The sequence below is a fragment of the Carcharodon carcharias genome, chromosome 19 (genome assembly GCF_017639515.1).
Source record: "Carcharodon carcharias isolate sCarCar2 chromosome 19, sCarCar2.pri, whole genome shotgun sequence".
Taxonomy (NCBI): Eukaryota; Metazoa; Chordata; class Chondrichthyes; order Lamniformes; family Lamnidae; genus Carcharodon; species Carcharodon carcharias.
In genome coordinates this window covers 96,371,376-96,389,998 of record NC_054485.1, presented here as the reverse complement: position 1 = coordinate 96,389,998, position 18,623 = coordinate 96,371,376, and the positions used below count along the sequence as shown (strand labels likewise).

At 45.4% G+C, this 18,623-nt stretch overlaps 1 protein-coding gene across 1 annotated transcript; it reads left to right on the top strand.

Moving 5' to 3' along the window:
* Nucleotides 1-2,603: 2,603 nt before the first annotated feature.
* LOC121291393 (zinc-binding protein A33-like) lies at nucleotides 2,604-17,672 on the top strand. Its single transcript, XM_041212495.1, has 6 exons — nucleotides 2,604-3,033; nucleotides 3,406-3,501; nucleotides 4,439-4,672; nucleotides 6,693-6,715; nucleotides 6,800-6,918; nucleotides 16,492-17,672. The coding sequence occupies exons 1-6, from the start codon at nucleotides 2,635-2,637 to the stop codon at nucleotides 17,022-17,024; spliced, it is 1,404 nt and encodes a 467-aa protein (XP_041068429.1). The 5' UTR covers nucleotides 2,604-2,634; the 3' UTR covers nucleotides 17,025-17,672.
* The last annotated feature ends 951 nt before the right edge of the window (nucleotides 17,673-18,623 follow it).

Here is an 18,623-nt window from a genome sequence, read left to right as displayed (position 1 = left end):
ACTGGGCTTGTTTCCACAGGAGTTTAGAAGAGTGAGGGGTGATTTGATTGAAGTATACAAGATCCTGAATGATCTTGACAAGGTGGATGGGGAAAGGATGTTTCCACTTGTGGGTGAGTCCAGCACTAGGGGTGGGGGCACTATTTTAAAATTAGGGGTCACCCTTGTAGGACAGAGATGAGGAGAAAGTTCTTCTCTGAAGCTTGTGCAACTTTGGAACTCTGTGTCTCAGAAGGTGGTGGAGGTGGAGTCATTGAATATTTTTAAGGCAGAGTTAGATAGATTATTGTTAGGCTAAGGGGTCAAAGGTTATTGGGGGTAGATGGGAATGTGGAATCAGAAATATCAACAGATCAGCCATGATCTTATCAAATAGCAGAGCAAGCTCGAGGGGCTGAATGTCCTTCTTCTGTTCCTATTTCGTATGTTCTTCACTGTACACAGTCCTCCAGCTGTGGCCTCATCAAATCCCTGTATAATTGCAACAAGATTTATACTCTTATACTTTAAGCCCATTGTAATAAAGGCTAACGTACCATTTCCCTTCCTAATTGTTCACTTAACCTACATGTTAACTTATTGCGCTTCATGGACACCCAAATCTCTCTGATTCCCAACACTTGCAAATCTCTCTTTTAAAAAATATCCTGCCATCCTCATTCCAAACTGGACAATTTTACAAAAGGTGGAGAGCATTGAGCCCCTCCAACCTGTTCCAGCATTCAGTTAGATCATAGCTGATCTGTATCTTAAGCACATTTACTCACTTTGGTTTTATAACATTTAACCCTTTGTGAGAAGAAATGCTTCCTGAAATCCCCCTTGAGCTGTCTCATCCTGATGGGCCGTTTGCCCATGTTGGTGGGAAGGGGATTTAACATGGAGCAGCACCGCCATCTGCTGGCACTGTTATGAGTGACCACTTGCACCGTCAGCTGTCTTGAAACTGCAGGCCTGATTTAGTGAGTCACGGACAAATCCAACAGGGAATTCAGGAGAAACATCTTTACCCCGAGATTGGTTAGAATAAGGAACTCACGACAATTCAATGAGAACAGAAAGAGAGAAGGGGTTGAAACAGTGAGTGGGCAGAGGGTCTTTGCCACCAGTTCAGCGCCGGACTCACTCTGACCTGGTTTGGGGATGGGTACGAGGCCCTTGTTTCAGGTGAAACTGTTTTAAAGTTGGACTCGATGGCAGCATTGGTATTCAACTGTACAGAAACAAGAATCTCTAATGCAGGCTTGTTCCTTTTCGCTCAAGTCGATTATAAGCCAGACCCAGATATAAACTGTTGTAGTGTGGCCAAGTCGCCTATTTGTAATACTTGCTATGTACAGGCAACTTTCTGAGTGGAAACATGATGTTCATTTACAAAGCAGCCAGCAGCAACTACACGTGTGCTTTCAGCTCAATCTCTATCTCTACACTGACTGTGGGGGTTCCCTGCACTGCCAACACACTGGTTTGCACAGATCATGTGATCTTACATCGCCGGTCTATTCTTAAAGGCACAGGCCAACATTTAAGAAAACCATAATTACTACATAAACAAATACAACCTTTAACCAGGCATTGTGCCTCGATTGTGGAGGGAGATCAGTCCTCGTAGTGGGAGGAGAAACTTTCTTCACTGATCTTCACTGACGTCCCTGATTCAGGATCATCGATCGCGGGTTGTCTTCCTTCTCCAGGCAACACTCAATCTTCCAGCTCTGCTATTCTGATTGAAAAATCTTCAGACTGATGGCTCAAAGTCTCTGTCACCCCTTCCTCTGCAACTTGTGCCCCACAATCCTCTCACACGGAGCTGACTGTTGACATGGCCTCACCACAGCTTCGATGCTGCCTGACTCATGTAATGTCTCCGCAGCTACATTCCTCAACCTGAGCAAGTGTTTCCCTGAGCGTTGCAGGAGAGCCCAGCAGGAGCTGTTCATCTTCCCACCGAGAAGCTGATTGGAGAGCGTCAAATCCGATTGCGGGAAAGATGGGCACGGGATTGGGAGGCAGCGACACTTTCCCGAACTTCACACAAGCGGGGGAGGCTGGAGATGGGGGAGGGGGGTGGGGGACAGTTGTCGAGGGCAGAGGGGGTGAAAAGTTGGCTTCTACAGAAAGGGGCGCAGATGGCGGAAGGTTCGAGGGAGGATAAGGTGGGTCTCGGGGGGGGGGGGGCAAGAGGAATTCAGAAAGCACACGAGGGGAGCGACAGGGAGAAACTAGGGATGGATGTGGGGGCTGAGGGGGTGATGTTTGATCGTTGGGCGAGGGGGCAGGAGGTTAGGGGCTGAGGCAGCTGAGAGGGTGGTCTCAATATTACTGAAAAATAAATTTGTGAGCTCCCCACACTTGTTCAGGTTAAGGGGGGTGGGTGGGAGGTGGGGCAGGGGGAGGTGTTAAGGAGTGGGTGGGTTGGCAGAGAGAGAAAAGGAAAGACTGTGATCAACCTGGCTTTATAACAGTGAAAAGACTCCAGACACAATAAAGGGAATCAGTTTGATTCAGGGACAAAATGCCTGACACTGGGTTGGTCTCTGATTACGTGAAGTCAAATCCAGGAAGTGCAGCCCTGAACGAGAATTGAAAGTGAAAATGCTGGAACAGGGAAGGAGAGAGACTCTGAGCACCGAGATGGCGTCTGCAGATCTCACCTATGAGCTGACCTGCCCCATCTGCCTGGAGACGTTCACCGACCCAGTGTCTCTAGAATGTGAGCATCACTTCTGCAGGTCCTGCATCTCTCAGAGTTGGGACAAGGTCCCGGGAGATGTTTCCTGCCCCCAGTGTCGGCAGGTCTTCACCCAGAGGAACATCAGGACCGCTCGGACCCTGGGCAACATCGTGGAGAAGTTCAGGCTGCTCAAGGTGAAGGTGACACAGCCAGAGGAGGTGTTTTACTGTCAGGAACACGAGGAGAAGCTGAAACTGTTCTGTGAAGAGGAACAGAAAGCGATCTGTGTGGACTGCTGGAGTTCAGGACATCAAACTCACAAAGATCTACATATCAAAGAGGCTGTTCAGAAATACAAGGTACCAGATCACTGCTGCTGGCACAAGTAGACATGGAAGGTGGAAGGAGGTGGTGTATAAAGGGAGAGGGGGTAGAGAGAGGGGGGAGGATTGGGCGGGACAGAGTGGTGTAGGGATGAGGTGTGGGAGGTGAGGAGGGTTTGGGGGAGGAGAGGTCTGATGGAGAAGGAGGTGGAGGAGGATAATTGCAACAGTTAAAATTAAAAGACAAATTCTACTTACCAATTTATCCCAGATGTTGACTGTAATCAATCCTGAGAATTTCTCCTTCCCTGCTTCACAAGTGCCAGTGTATTTAAACAGCAAACACCTCCAGAAAGTCACATTAAGTGTTCCCCTTCCAAACCCCTTTGTGTCCTTTCTGTTTTTCAGAACAAGTTAGAAAAATCACTGGAGTTTCTGCAGAAGCAAATGGACCTCAGTCTTCAAAGTAAAAGAGAAGGAGAGGAAGGGATTTTACAGATGAAGGTAGGATTGCTCGTTTAGGCTTTGTGTAAAGTTCCCTGTGTTTGTGATTGAGAGTGAATGAGCTTCTCACAGGGTGAGAGAGTTTTACTGAATGAAATGCAGTTTGTCCAAAGCACACTGCAGGCTGCTCCCTGAACTGCAATGTTAGGGACTGTCCGCAAATTCTTAATCATTATAACAACGAATAAAGGACAAATTGTCTTTCTTCATCCAATTTGGAAGGTTGACTACAATCAATGATGTGAAAATATCCTTTTCTACTTTGCAAAGTATCCATGTATCACTGATCCCCTCTCCCCTGCCAGTTTCCCTCACTGATCACGCAGCTCACAGATATCCATTATTCTGTACATAAACAATCGGAGCCCCCGCCAATTAGATTCCAGTCTCTAACTCACTCCAGGCATCCATTATTCTATATATAAACCATCTGAATCCCTCCATTACATTCCAGTCTGTAATTCTCTCCCAGACATCCATTAATCTTTTTGTAAACCACTTGAAGCCTTCGATTAAATTCCAGTCTATAACTTATTCACAGGTATCCATTATTCTGTACATAAACCACCTGAATCCCTCGATCAAATTCCAACTCACTCCTTATAATCTTTTTTTCATAATAAACCATTTGAATCATTTCATTATGTTTGGTTGTAACTCACTCCCAGGTCGCTGATATTCCATCACGTTGTTCAGCCCGCAGTGCTCCTGTTGTTTGTCATCTTTTTTATGAACCTCTTTGTCCAGCCCAGTTTTTGTGTCAGTCAGTGGGCTATCCACTGTGACATACATTATCATACACAATGTGACTCTCAATTGAAACCGATGACAAATCCCATATTGGATACAAGGTTTTATCCTGTAGAGGGCGCACAGAGTCCAGAGATACTGGGATTATAGACGGTGTTTATTCCATCCTGTATTCAATCTGTTCCAGGCTCAAGTTGACAGTCTGAGAAATGAAATCAAAAGTGAATTTGAAAAGATGCACAAGTTCCTGTTTGGGAAGGAAGAGCTGATGAAAGCAGAGTTGGAGCGAAAAAGCAATAAAATATTGGAGGAAATGGGGAACAATTTAAAGAGAACCTTGGAAGAAATGTCTGCTCTTGAAGGAACAATAATAGATCTTAAATCGAGGCTGCAGATACAAGAGGCCCCAGAGCTCCTGAAGGTACGAAGTGTCTCTCCCCTTGTACAGGGAATCTGAACGGACAATTAAATATCTGTCAGTGGGAGTGTGGGAAGGTAAATGGAGTAGTGGTATTGTCACTAGACTAGTGCTCCCAGGGTAATGTTCTGGTGACCTGGGTTTAAATCCCACCACAGGCAGATGGTGAAATTTGATTCCATAGACATGTGGAATTAAAAGTCTGATGATGATCATGAAACCATTACTGATTGTTGTGAAAACCCATCTGGTTCAGTAATGCACTTTAGGGGAAGGAAATCTGCTGTCCACACCTAATCTACCTTACGTGTTACTCCAGGATCACAGCAATGTGGTTGACTCTTAAATGCCCTCTGAACTTGGGCAATAAATGCTGGCCAAGCCAGTGATGCCCAAACCGGACGAATGAATGAAAAAGACAAGCTCCCTCCCTGAGACCAGGAAAGTAGGATCCTGAAACATTCAGGGGGACTGAGGGTTGACACACTGACCTTCAACCTCTAGGGATGGATATGGCCCCATTCTGATTGGTTGGATGCTTTTCCCTTTCTGCTAACAGTCAGTGTCCAATGGAAATGAGGTGAGGCAACCTCAGTGCAATTCCTATACACAGTGTAACCACGGTACTGATTGATGATTGGACTCAGAGGGCTGGGCTGGGGACTAGAGAAGTTTACACTGGTGCAGATGGGGCTCTTCTGAAGATGGGGTTTAGGTGCACTGGTGAAGCAGGGTCAGTAGAATTTATGTTGGTTAGAATGTGGGGGACAAGCCAAGTGTGCATTGGAATAGTCCAGTCTAGAGGTGTAGATGAGGGTTTAATGATCTGATACGGGGGCAAAGTTAGGCATTATTACAGAGATAGAAATCAGTGATCTTTGTGATGTTTCAGGAATTTGAGGTTGGAAGCTCATCGCACGTTCGAATGTGACTCCAAGATTGTGAACAGACTGACTTAACCTCAGACTATTGCCAGTCGGAAGCATGGAATCAGTGACAAGGGAATGGAATTTTGAGCGAGGACCAAAATCAATGACTTCACTCTTCCCAGTATTTAACTGAAGGAAATTTCTGTTCATCCAGAACTGGATATCAGATAAGCAGTTTGACAAGTTAGCAACAGTGGGAGAGTTAGGAGAGGTGATGGAGAAGTAGAACGGGGTGTCATCAGCATCCATGTGAAAACTAACACTGTGCCTTCAGAAGATGGTGCCATGAGGCAGCATATAAATGAGCTATGGGGGGGAGGGGGTCAAGGAAAGGTCATTGGGGGACATCAGAGGTAAGGTTGCTGGAGCAAGAAGTGAAGTGAATCCAGGTGATTCTCTGGCTACGGTTAAATAGATAAGGATGGATCCAGATGAGAGCAGTTCCATCCAGCTGGAAGACAGTGGAGAGGAGTTGGAAGAGGATATTGTGGTCAACCTTGTGAAAGACAGCAGACAGGTGGAGAAAGATGAGGAGGGAAAGTTTACCTACGTCACAGACAGCTATTCAGTCACATTCATTTCTGATTTTAATAAGAGCTGTTTCAGTATTGTGGCAGAGTTAAAACCTGATTGGAGGGATTCAAACAGAATTCAAACCTGGACTTTGGAAAAGATGGGCATGGATTTGGGAGGAGATCAGGGAATTTGGAGAGGAAAGGAACATTGACGATGGGATGGACGATTGCAAGGATGGTGGGGTCAAGAGTTGTTTTTGGGGAGGGGGGGCTGACACAAATTTAAAGGAGAGACACACAACACCCTAAGAGTGAGAATGGTGTACAATATCAGTTAACATGGGGATCAGGAGGGGAAGTTGGGGGATCAGTAATTTGATGGGAATAGGATGGAGGGAACAGGAGGTGGGTCTCATGGACAAGATGAGGTCAGAGAGGGAATGAAGTGAAAAGTAAAATTCCTTTTCTGACTGACTCCTTGTCTCGATTCTGTCCCTCTTGATAATTTTTTCCTACAGATTTACAACAACAGCTCTTTAATCTGACTCAGTAATATCTATTGTGTTTCTTTCCCCTCAGGACATTCAAGTTCTTTTGAAGAGGTAAGCAGATTTAAAGAAACTGTGTTGTTATTTGTTCACTGTTGTCTCTCTAACACGGACTGATTTCCAGGTCTGTTTTTACAGGAGTCAGATGGAGTTTCACAATCCTGGAGCTGCCTCTTCTCAGTTACCTGTGGATATAGTTGATGAACCATTCAAATACATCAATGTGTGGAGGGAAATGAGAGCAGTGATTTCCCCAGGTATCATTCTCTGTATATCACCTTCTCCCTACTGTTATCCATGTGACTAATGAGGTTTGATACACTGACCATAGGATGATAAGGAATAAGAGCAGGAGTAGGCCATTCGGTCCATTGAACCTACTCCGCCATTCGATAAGATCATGGCTGATCTGATTGTGGCCTTAACTCCGTTCTTCTGCCTGCTTCCCATAACCTTTAACTCCCTTGTCAATCAAAAACATCTGTCTAACTTAGCCTTCAATATCTTCAATGATCCAGCCCCCACTGCTTTCTGTAGAAGAGAATTCCAAATACTAATGACCCTCTGAGAGAAGAAATTTCTCTTCATCTCTGTCTTAAATGTGAAATCCCTTATTTTAAAACTATGTCCCTTATTGTTTTGATTCCCCGAAGGGATGAAACATTCTCCCAGCAGTTACCCTGCCAAGCCTCCTCAAAATTTTATATATTTCAATAAGATCACCTCTCATTCTTCTAAACTCCAATGAATATTGGCCCAACCTGCTAAACCATTGCTCATAAGACAACCTCTTCATCCCAGGAATTAGCTGAGTGAACCATCTCTATTCTGCTTCCAAAGCAACTATATCACTCCTAAGTAAGAAGATCAAAACTGTTCACAGTAGTCCAGATGTGGTCTCACCAATGCCCTGTTCAGCTGGAGCAAGACTCCCCTCCTTTTATCCTCCTTCCCTCTTGCAATAAAGTCCAACATTCCATTTGCCTTACTAATTATTTGCTGTACCTGCACGTTAGCCTTTTGTGATTCATGTACAAGGACCCCAAGATCCCTCTGTACTGCAGCATTCTGCAGTCTCTCTCCATTTAAATAATAATTACATGGCAGTATAGAATTTGAGTACAGCTGAATAAAGTGATATTTGTCAAAGCATTTCATCTTGCACTCATCAGGACAATTCTCAAAATAAAACAGTTTAAGGGAAAACAATGAATTTATACTGTAGAAGAGGAGATTGCCATTTGGTTGGCAAGTGGATTCTGATTGGTAGAGGCATTGCCAGAGAGAATGTACCACTTGATGGTGACTGACAGTTAACTGCCAAGCATTGCTTTAAATTTCAACCAGGCAGCTTGACTCCGATTGGTCAAAGCATTACCCTGAGAAATGAAACAGTCACTTATGTCGTTTATCTGAAACAGGCACAATGTGTGTCTGTGTCCTTTCTGTCCGCAAAGAACAGGACCCTGTGTATTAATATATGTAGCTTCCAGTACATGCAGCAAGCCTGAATGACAATCTTAAATTGGTATCAACTTAATGCTTCGCATATATGTGGATGATATCTTCGCTGTATTTAAATTCGCAGCTGCAAGTAATAATTTCCTTCCATGTCTTAATGTCTCCATCCTGCACTCAAATTCACCTTTGAAATAAAGCAGTCAAATGAACTCCCCTTTCTTAACGTAATAGTTGAGGAAGCTGCCAGGGGATTCTCTACCACGGTCTACAGCAAACCTGACTTCACTGGTCAATATACGGGTTGCGATTGTTACATTTCCTCTCGTTATAAGATTGGTCTTATCGGTAACCTTGTAAATAGGGCCTGAGCCATTTGCTCACCATGCGAGCTTGATGCTGAAATCAGGCAAATCAAACACATCCTGTAGGTTAATGGCCACCCTGATAGGATCATTTTGCGCTGTACACCGCACAAACTCAAGAACGGGTCCAAGGCGGTCACTTTCGGCTCTGAAACGTGCCCAGTCTAGATCACCGTACACAACCAGCCCGTGCTTGTAAAACTCAAAACAAAGCGTCCAACATTAGGTGTGATTCCGTGATTGGACAACATTTGTTAAATAATCCTCATTGTGCTAAGAATTACTTGACAAACAATTTAAGATTGTCAGTCAGGTTCGCACATTTACATGTCCTGGAAGCTACATATATTAATACACAGGGCCCTGTTCTTTACAGACAGAACAAACATGAACACATTGTGCCTGTTTCAGCTAAACAAAAAAAGTGACAGCCATTCGCTGTTTCATTCTTCGGCACAATGTCTTGACCAATCAGAGTCAATTTGCCTGGTTTAAATTTCAAACAATGCTAGTCAGTTAACTGTCAGTCATCCTTGACTGGTGCATTCTCCATGGCAATGCCTCTGCCAATCAGAGCCCACTTGAGAACCAATCAGCACACTCATACAGTATAAATCTGTTATTTTTCCTTATATTGTTATTCTTGCGAATTGTCCTGAGGAGTGCAAGTCAAAAAGCTTCCACAACGTCTCTTCTTTCAGCAATACTTAAAGAATATTTTGAGTTTCTATTCTTCCAGCCATTTGGACAACTGTAAATTTTCCCACATATTACTCCATCTGCCAAATTTTTGCCCACTCACATCACCTATCTGTATTGGTTTGCAGGCTCTTTAGCTCTAATTTTCATGGAGACGGAAGGGCCATGTGTCTTTGCCAAAATGTCGCCGGAGCCTCGAATCTAGAAATTCCGACCCCGTATCCGGCACCCATCATTTTTTCTGGAGCATGGTGAGAAATATTTTGCATGTGTGTGATTCATAGAGGCAGTAGCCCATTTAAAACTGCCGATGCCTTCACTCAGAAGCAATTTTTGTCACCAAAGTTTTCTGAAACAACCTGTGGGATTTTCACATTTGAGGAAAATATCTAAAGCTGCTGGAGGACTTTGCAGAGGTCAGGTTGCATTTTGGAGAGGTCAGGTACACTTTTGGGCTCTTGAAGAATAGACATGAATGTGCGTAAAAGGTGGTTAAGGTTTGTGGAACTCTCAAGCTGTCAAGTTATTTCATTCCTCTGCTCTTTAACTTTGAAAAAAAACAGCCTGCTGTCTCTCAATTGAAATAAAAATGCTGTTCTTAATTTCTAAAGCTGTTTGCTGACAGAAGCCTGAAGGCTATCATGATGTTATCCTTGCTGCTTGATTGCTTGCACAAGTATCATTATCATAGTCGAGGCTCTGTAAGTTCATAATTTGGTTGACAGCCTCGTGGGGTTATAAACCATTTGTTGCAGTGAAAATGCAGCAGTTCAGGGCATTTTCTCCCAAGTTGGAGATGTGAGATTTCCCAGCTCCGCCCACCTGACTCGGAAGTGAAATTTTGAGCCTTTGTGTCCTCCTTACAACTTGCTTTTCTACCTATCTTTGTGTTATCAGCAAATTTAGCCACCATACACTCAGTCCCTTCATACACGACAATAACATAAGTCATCCATATTGAGGCTCCAGCACCGAACCTTGTGGCACTCTACTGGCTACAGCTTGCCTCCCTGAAAATGACCCATTTACCCAACTCTTGTTGATTGTATTATGATTTTCTAAATGTGTTGCTACTGCCTCCTCAGTCATGGATTTTAACATTTTGCGAGTGACAAATGTTCGACTAACTGGCCTATATTTTCCTGTTTCCTGCTTTCTGTCTGGCACCTTTTTTGATCAATGGTGCTACATTTGCAGCTTTCCAATCTTCTGCATCCTTCCCAGAAACTAGGGAATTGTGGAAGATTGCAACCAATGCATCCGCTATCCCTGCAGCCACTTCATTTCAGACCCTAGGATGAAGGCCATTGGGTCCAGGGAACTTGTCAGCCCTTAGTCCCATCAGTTTCCCTGATAGTTGTTCTCTGGTGATCATGGTTGTTTAAGTTCCTCCCTCCCTTTGTCCCCTGGATTTTCTACCACACTGGATGACCCCTGGTGTTGTTGTTGGTATATTGTTGGGTATTTTCATACCACCAGGTTAAGAAAAAGACATGTATTTAATGATCTTCAGTCATTTCAAAGCGAGATCACCAGATATCAGCACAGAGCCACCGATTGGGGTCCCACGTGTCCCATTGTCAAGGCTGATACATTTCCCCTCACTCAGTGTACCAGACCCCTCCTGTGACCAAGGACAGGAACTCTCAACTTTGTTAGACTTCATCTTTTGTCTCTTCCTCAGGACTTTGTCTTGTAGTAAGTGGAATTCAATTCAGAGTGGCCATTTGGATAAGGAATTGGCTGAGTAACAGAAAACAAATAGAAGTGATAAATGTTTGTTTTTCAGATTGGAGGAAGGTCTGCAGTGGATTTCCCCAGGGGTCAGTGTTGGGACCCCTTCTCCTCCTGATTTATATTAATGACCTAGACTGTGGTATTCAGGGCATGATTTCAAAATTTGTAGATGATATGAAAATTGGAAACGTTATGGTGGATTGGCAGACAAGTGGCAGATGAAGTCCAATGCAGAGAAGTGTGAGGTGGTCTATTTTATCAGGAAGAATGTGGAGGGAGAGTAAAAAATAAAGGGAAAGACTCCAAAGGAGGTTCAGGAACAGAAGGACCTTGGTGTATATGTACAACGGTCATTGAAGATGGCAGGGCATATTGAGAGAGCAGCTAATAAAGCAAATAGTATCTTAGGCTTTATTAATAGGGGAGTGTAAGTATTTGTATAAAACACTAGTTAGGCCTCATTTTGTGTACTGCATCCAGTTCTGGGCACCATACTAGAGGAAGGATGTGAAGGTATTAGAGAGAGTACAGAGGAGATTCACAAGAATGATTCCAGGAATAAACAACTTTAGCTGTGAGGATAGATTGGAGAGGGTGGAACTGTCTTCCTTTGAGAACAGAAGGCTGAGAGGAGACTTGATAAAGGTATTCAAGATCCTGAGGTGTATGGACAGGGTAAATAGCGAGAAACTGTTGCCACTCAAGAATACATCAAGAACTAGAGGGAACAGATTCAAAATAATTGGCACAGGGAGTAAAAGTGATGGGAGGTAAAATGTTTTCACCCAGAGGGTGTTTGGAATCTGGAACTAACTTCCTTAGAGGCTGGTAGAGGAAGGTTCGATCGAGGTATTTAAATGGGAATTGGATTGATAACAGAAAGGAAAGAATGCGTAAGGTTGGGGAGATATGGCAGGAGTGGCACTGGGTAGAATGCTATTTCAGTGAGTCAGTGCAATCTCGATGGGATGAATGGCTTCCATCTGCACTGTAAAGATTTTGTGGTTCCCAAAGAAATATAAGGTTGTAAAGGGCAGACGTGGCAAGGGGATATACAATAACTGCTAGGATAGTGAGAGGTGAAGAGGAACAGAGGCACCTTGGAGTTTATGTCCACAGATCCCTGATGGTAGCAGGACAGGTAGATAATGTAGTTAAGATGACATACTGGATACTTTCCTGTATTGACTAAGGGATAGTAAATAACAGCTGGAAGGTAATGCAGGAGCTGTATTAAACATGAGTTCGTTCACAGATAGATTACTTTGTATAGTTCTGGTCAATGCAATGGAGAGGTTATTGAGGAGATTAACGAGGGTGATGGCAGATCAGAGAACTTGAGTTATGAGGAAAGATTGGAGAGGCTGGTGTTGTTTTCTTTGGATCAGAGGAGGCTGAGTAGAGACTTAATTAAAGTGAGTAAAATTATGAGGGGTCTAGAGAGAATGGTTGGAATCCCCTATACCCATTGTCTGAGGGGTTCATAATCAGGGGGAATAGATATAGGATAAGAGATGGGAGGGTTAAAGGGGATTATTTTCACCCAGAGTGTGCTCTGTTTCTGGAACTCACAGCCTGAAAGGATGGTTGTGGCAGAATCCCTCACACTATTTACAAAATAATCAGGTATGCACTGAAAGCACCATAACCAACAGGGTTACAGACAAGGAACTGGAAAGCGGGATTAGGCTAGATGTCCCTCCCTCCCCTCTCCTCCCTCCCAGAAACATGATAGAGTCCCCCTTGTCCTCACTGATCACCCCACCAGCCTTCGCATTCAAAGGATCATCCTTCGCCATTTCCGCCAACTCCAGCATGATGCCACCACCAAACACATCTTCCCTTCACCCCCCGGTGGCATTCCGTAGAGATCGTTCCCTCCGGGACACCTTGGTCCACTCCTCCATCACCCCCTACTCCTCATCCCCAACCTATGGCACCTCCCCATGCCCACGCAAAAGATGCAACACCTGCCCCTTCACTTCCTCTCTCCTCACCGTCCAAGGGCCCAAACACTCCTTTCAAGTGAAGCAGCATTTCACTTGCATTTCCCCTAACTTAGTCTACTGCATTCGTTGCTCCCAATGCAGTCTCCTCTACATTGGAGAGGCCAAATTATACTGGCTGACCGCTTTGCAGAACACCTGCGTTCTGTCCGCAAGAAAGACCCAAACCTCCCTGACGCTTGCCATTTTAACACTCCACCCTGCTCTCTTGCCCACATGTCTGTCCTTGGCTTACTGCATTGTTCCAGTGAAGCCCAACGCAAACTGGAGGAACAGCACCTCATCTTCCAACTAGGCACTTTACGGCCTTCCAGACTGAATATTGAATTCAACAACTTTAGATCTTGAACTCCCACCTCCATCACCAGCCCCTTTCTGTTTCTTCCCCCTTCCTTTTGTTTTTTCCAATAATTTATATAGATTTTTCTTTTCCCACCTATTTCCATTATTTTTAATTTTTTTATTCCCTGCTAGTCCTTCCACCCCACCCCCACTAGAGCTGTACCTTGAGTGCCCTACCATCCATTCTTAATTAGCACATTCGTTTAGATAATATCACCACCTTCAACACCTCTTAGTTCTTTTGTTCTTTTGTCTGTGACATCTTTTGATTATCTGCTCCTATCACTGCTTGTCCCTACAACCACTCCACCCCCACCCCCGCACTTCTCTTCCCCCACACCCCACCCCCCCCCCCCCCCCCCCCCCCCCCCCCCCCCCCCCCGACAACCTTAAACCAGCTTATATTTCACCCCTCTCCTAATATTCACTCAGGTCTGTTGAAGGGTCATGAGGACTTGAAACGTCAACTCTTTTCTTCTCCGCCGATGCTGCCAGACCTGCTGAGTTTTTCCAGGTTATTCTGTTTTTGATTAGGCTAGATGGCTCTTTATCAACTGGCACTCACTCGCTGGTCTGAAATGGCCTCTTTCTGTGAATCAGAGAACCACCGAATGTTTACAACACAGGCGGAGATCATTCAGCCCATTGTGCTTGCGCTGACTCACTGCAAGCACAATTAGTCAGTCCCACCCTTCCACTCTCCTACATAGTCCTGCAAATGTTTCCTCTTCAGATAATGTTCATTTTCTATGAAAGCCAGCACTGAAATGGATTCCACTGCAGTGCATTCCAGATCCTAAATGCTCATAGCATGAGAAAGGTTTTCCTCCTGCTGCTGTTGTTTCTTTTGTCTGTTTGCCTCACCTTAGTAACCCAGAGACCCAGGGTAATGCTCTGGGGACATGGGTTCAAATCCCATCACAGCAGATGGTGGAAATTGAATTCAATAGAAATCTGGAATTTATTGTGGGTGACCATGGAACCATTGGCGATTGTAAAAACCTATCTTGTTCACTGATGCCCCTTAGGGAAGGAAATCTGCTCTCACTATCTGGTCTGGCCTACATGTGACTCCAGACCCACAGCAATGTGGTTGACTCTTAAAAATGCCCCCTGAACAAGTGCAGTTAGGGATGGGCAATAAATGCTGGCCTAGCCAGTGACTCCCACATCCCATGAATGAATAAAAAAAATATATTTGTGCCCACTGGTCCTCAATCCTTCCACCAATGGGGACAGTTTCTGCCGATCTACTTTGTCCAGATCTCTCGTGATTTTGAACACATCCAACAAATCTCCTCTCAACCTCCTCGAAGGAGAACAGCCCCAGCTTCTCTCATCTTCTTCATAACTGAAGCCCTGCATCCCTGGAACCCGGTGAATCTTTTCTGCATCCTCTCTAATGCCCTCGCATATATCCTAAAGTGTGGTCCTCAGAACTGGACACAAACCTCCAGCTGAGAATGAGCCAGTGATTTATACAAGTATAGCATAATATCTTTGCTTTCGTACTCTATGCCCCTATTACTAAAGTCTGGGACGCTGTGTGCTCTATTAACCGCTCTCTCAACCTGCCCTTCCACCATCAATGATTTATGCACATATACCCCGAGGCCTCTCTGCTCCTCCACCCCCTTTACAATTGTTCCCTTTATATTTTTCATCTCTCCATGTTTTCCCTACCAAAATGAATCACTTCACATTCCCCAGCATTGACCTTCATCTTCTATTTGTCCACCCATCCTAACAGCCTATCCATGTCCTTTTAAGCTTCTACATTCTCCTCCTCACATTTCACAATATTTCCAAGTTCCTTGTCATTTTGAAACTGTGCTCCGGACATCAAAGATTCAGATATTAAAGTACATCAGGAAGAGCTGGGGTCCTAATGCTGCCCCCTGTGGAATCCCACTGTACAGTCAGGATTTTCCAGCCTCCCTGCAGCACGTTCCCTCAGCAGTGGATGTGCCAAGCCATTTCAAACAGCCATTGGCTCCGGCGGGACCGGAAGATCCGGCTGACAGGAGGGGTCAGGAAATTCCGGCCTAAATCTTCCCCCAGCCTGAAAAACAGCCGTTCACCACTTCCCTGTCTCCTGTCACTCAGCCAATTTCACACACTTGTTGTTCATCAGATCAGCCATAATCTCATTGAATGGGGGAGCAGGCTGAAAGGGCCGAGTGGCCTACTCTTGTTCCTAATGCAACTGTACATATGTACTCTCCTGACACTTTTATTCTGTTACTTTCTGTCTATCAGTCTGTTAGGGCAGGCTCAAAGTTCCAGCCCTCAATATTCTTCACAAACTGGTTCCGAGTGAATTCCACTGTTCGCCTGAGACCAGGGAATCTCCAAGGAAGTTTAAGAGCAGCCATGTTATTGAGATAACTCGAGCCATTGTCGGCAATTTGGATCTGCGTTTTCCAGTGGCCTCTCTCCTGTCATGGAGTGGAAGTCCTGGTGGGAATTTAGCTGTGGGCCATGTTATCTCATCGCTGGGTCAAGGAATGAGTCAGAGTCAGAAGGAGCAAATCTAAGCTCCTTTCCAGAACCTTGAGCAGAAAATCCAGACTCACACTCCGGTGCAGGACTGAGGAAGTGCTGCAGTGCCGTCTATTAGCTGAGGCTTTGCACCTTCTTAGCTGGAAATCCGTGGGTCCATGGCGGGAGTTTAAGGAAGAGCAGCAGAGCCCACCCCCCACCCCCCCACCTTGTCCTGACTGAGATCACAGAGGGGGTTGTAGGACTGGAGGAGTTACAGAGATAAAGAGGGGGGAGGCCATGTAGACACGGGAGGGAGAATTTGAAGATTGAGACGTTGCTGGGCCAGAAGGCGATGTGGGTCAGTGAGCACGCGGGTGGTGGGTGAATGGGTCTCGGTAGGAGTTATGGTGTGGACAGCAGAGTTTTGAAGTTATCAACATTGGCCAGAAAGTGTCAGAATCCAGCAGGCTGGGCTCAGGGACAGGGACCGAGTTCCTACAACTTGTCATAACTGAGTTGTACTGGAGTGAGCTCTTTATTTTATATAAATTGATGCAGATCGGTGCTGAGTAAATAGGGCTGAGGGAATGGGGAGACATTTCTTCAGGCTCTCTGTCTCTGAGCTTCTACAGTTCAGGGGCTGAGGGAAGTGGTGATGTCTCATCACCGTCTGTACATGTCTCGTGATTCACTCCTGTTTTTCTTATAGTAACAGCTTCCCATTTGTGTTCCTTTCCAGTTCCAGAATCTCTCACCCTGGACCCAGAGACAGCAAACAATCTACTCAGCATTTCCCAGGATTTGACTAGTGTGAGCCTCAGAAATGAGGAGCAAAATCTTCCAGATCAGCTACAGAGATTTGATTGCTGCTTGTGTGTTTTGAGCTCACAGAGTTTCACATCAGGGAAAAACTACTGGGAGGTGGGTCTTGGAAAGAAGTCAGAGTGGGTTGTGGGTATCTGCAGAGAGTCTATCAACAGGAAAGGAAATATCACACTTTCACCTGATAATGGATTCTGGGTCTTCGCCCAATTGTCTGACTGCAAATCATTGAAAATCCCAGATGTCATCTCCCAGTTGAAAGTGAAACCCCGGAAGTTGGGAGTTTACCTGGACTATGAGGGAGGACGAGTGTCATTTTATGATGTTGAGGACATGTCTCACCTGCACACGTTCACTGACACGTTCACTGAGAAACTCTATCCCATCTTTAATCCTTGTAAGACTGACACTGCTGATGACACTGATCCACTCAGATTGCTCACTAGTTAACGCAGTGGGGTTAACACAGTGGGGTTAACGCAGTGGGGGCAACACAGTGAGGTTAACACAGTGAGGTTAATACAGTGGGTTTAACACAGTGAGGTTAACACAGCGGGGTTAACACAGTGAGGTTAACACAGCGGGGTTAACACAGTGAGGTTAACACAGTGGGGTTAACACAGTGAGGTTAACACAGTGGGCTAACATAATGGGGCTAGCACAGCGGGGTCAACACAGTGGGGTTAACGCAGTGGGGGCAACACAGTGAGGTTAACACAGTGAGGTTAACACAGCGGGGTTAACACAGTGAGGTTAACGCAGTGGGGTTAACACAGTGAGGTTAACACAGTGGGGCTAATAAAGTGGGGCTAACATAAGTGGGGTTAATACAGTGGGGTTAACACAGTGGGGCTAATACAGTGGGGCTAACATAAGTGGGGTTAATACAGTGGGGTTAAGAATGGGATTAACACAATGGGGTTAACACAGTGGGTTTAAGAATGGGGTTAACACAATGGGATTAACACAGTGGGATTAAGAATGGGGTTAACACAGTGAGGTTAACACAGTGGGGTTGACACAGTGCCACACGAGCTGGGACATGTCTGCAAGTCTTATTAAAAAAATTTATTAAACTTTATAAACTTTCAGGAAAGCTCATCCACCCCCACCTCCCCCCTACCCCCCCCCCCCCACCCCCTCCCGCCATGATAAACACGAAGGCCGCCTGGGGTCTTCGCCTGGCCGCCAACCTTAAGTTAACTATTTTAATCGGTATTTAAATAGCATTAGTAGGCCTTCGACAGTTCGGCGGGCGCGCAGCCGACTCCGGTGCGCGCCTGCCGGACTGAAAACCTGAAAGACGCCCGGTGACATCGGGACGCACGCCTGACATCACTGCGCATCATTTAACGCATCGGCGAGCAGGGCACTCACCTCCCGCGCTCCGGCCATAAGATTCTGGCTGTGGTCTGCGGTCCTCCAAGAAGGGGCTGGCCTAACCGGCGATATTCGTGTCGCATGAATGAATAAAAATACACCGGAGCGGCTAGTTCATTCTCTCAATCAAAGCTGAGATGGTTAGGCTAGTGTTAGGCAAGCCTATTAAGTATTACAAAACTGATGAGTTAATAATCAGCTGTGATCTGAATGTCCTGCTCCAGTTCCTACGTTCCAAAGTGCGAACGACAGATTCATGAAAGTGTGCTTCCCGGTTTTTATCCGATTAGTTTCAACACATGGGGAATCACGGTCAGTCTGTTCCTGAATTTCTTGTGTCATTGGAAGGGGAGAATCTACCTGCACATCAATTTGTGAGTTGTTTCCATCTCAGCGGCCCTGGTGCATTGCTGAATGGCAGCTGACTGAAGAGGGCTCAGTCTCTTCTCAACACTTGTGTTTGACCGCACGGTGAACCTCTGGCCTCACATTTGCACCATATCGAAGACCACCTATTTCCCCCCTCTATAACATCACCTGGCTTTACCTCTGCCTGCTACCGGAACCCTCATCCATGCCTTCATTACATCCAGTCTTGGCTACTCCAATGGCTTTTGGCTGTTCTCCCACGTTCTGCCCTCTGTAAGCTTGAGGTCATCCAAAGCTCTG

Coding starts and splice junctions, on each gene's coding strand:
- LOC121291393 (XM_041212495.1), top strand. CDS start 2,635: ATGGCGTCTGCAGATCTCACCTATGAGCTGACCTGCCCCATCTGCCTG. Junction 3,034..3,405: donor AGGCTGTTCAGAAATACAAG/GTACCAGATCAC, acceptor TCTGTTTTTCAG/AACAAGTTAGAAAAATCACT. Junction 6,919..16,491: donor GAGAGCAGTGATTTCCCCAG/GTATCATTCTCT, acceptor GTTCCTTTCCAG/TTCCAGAATCTCTCACCCTG.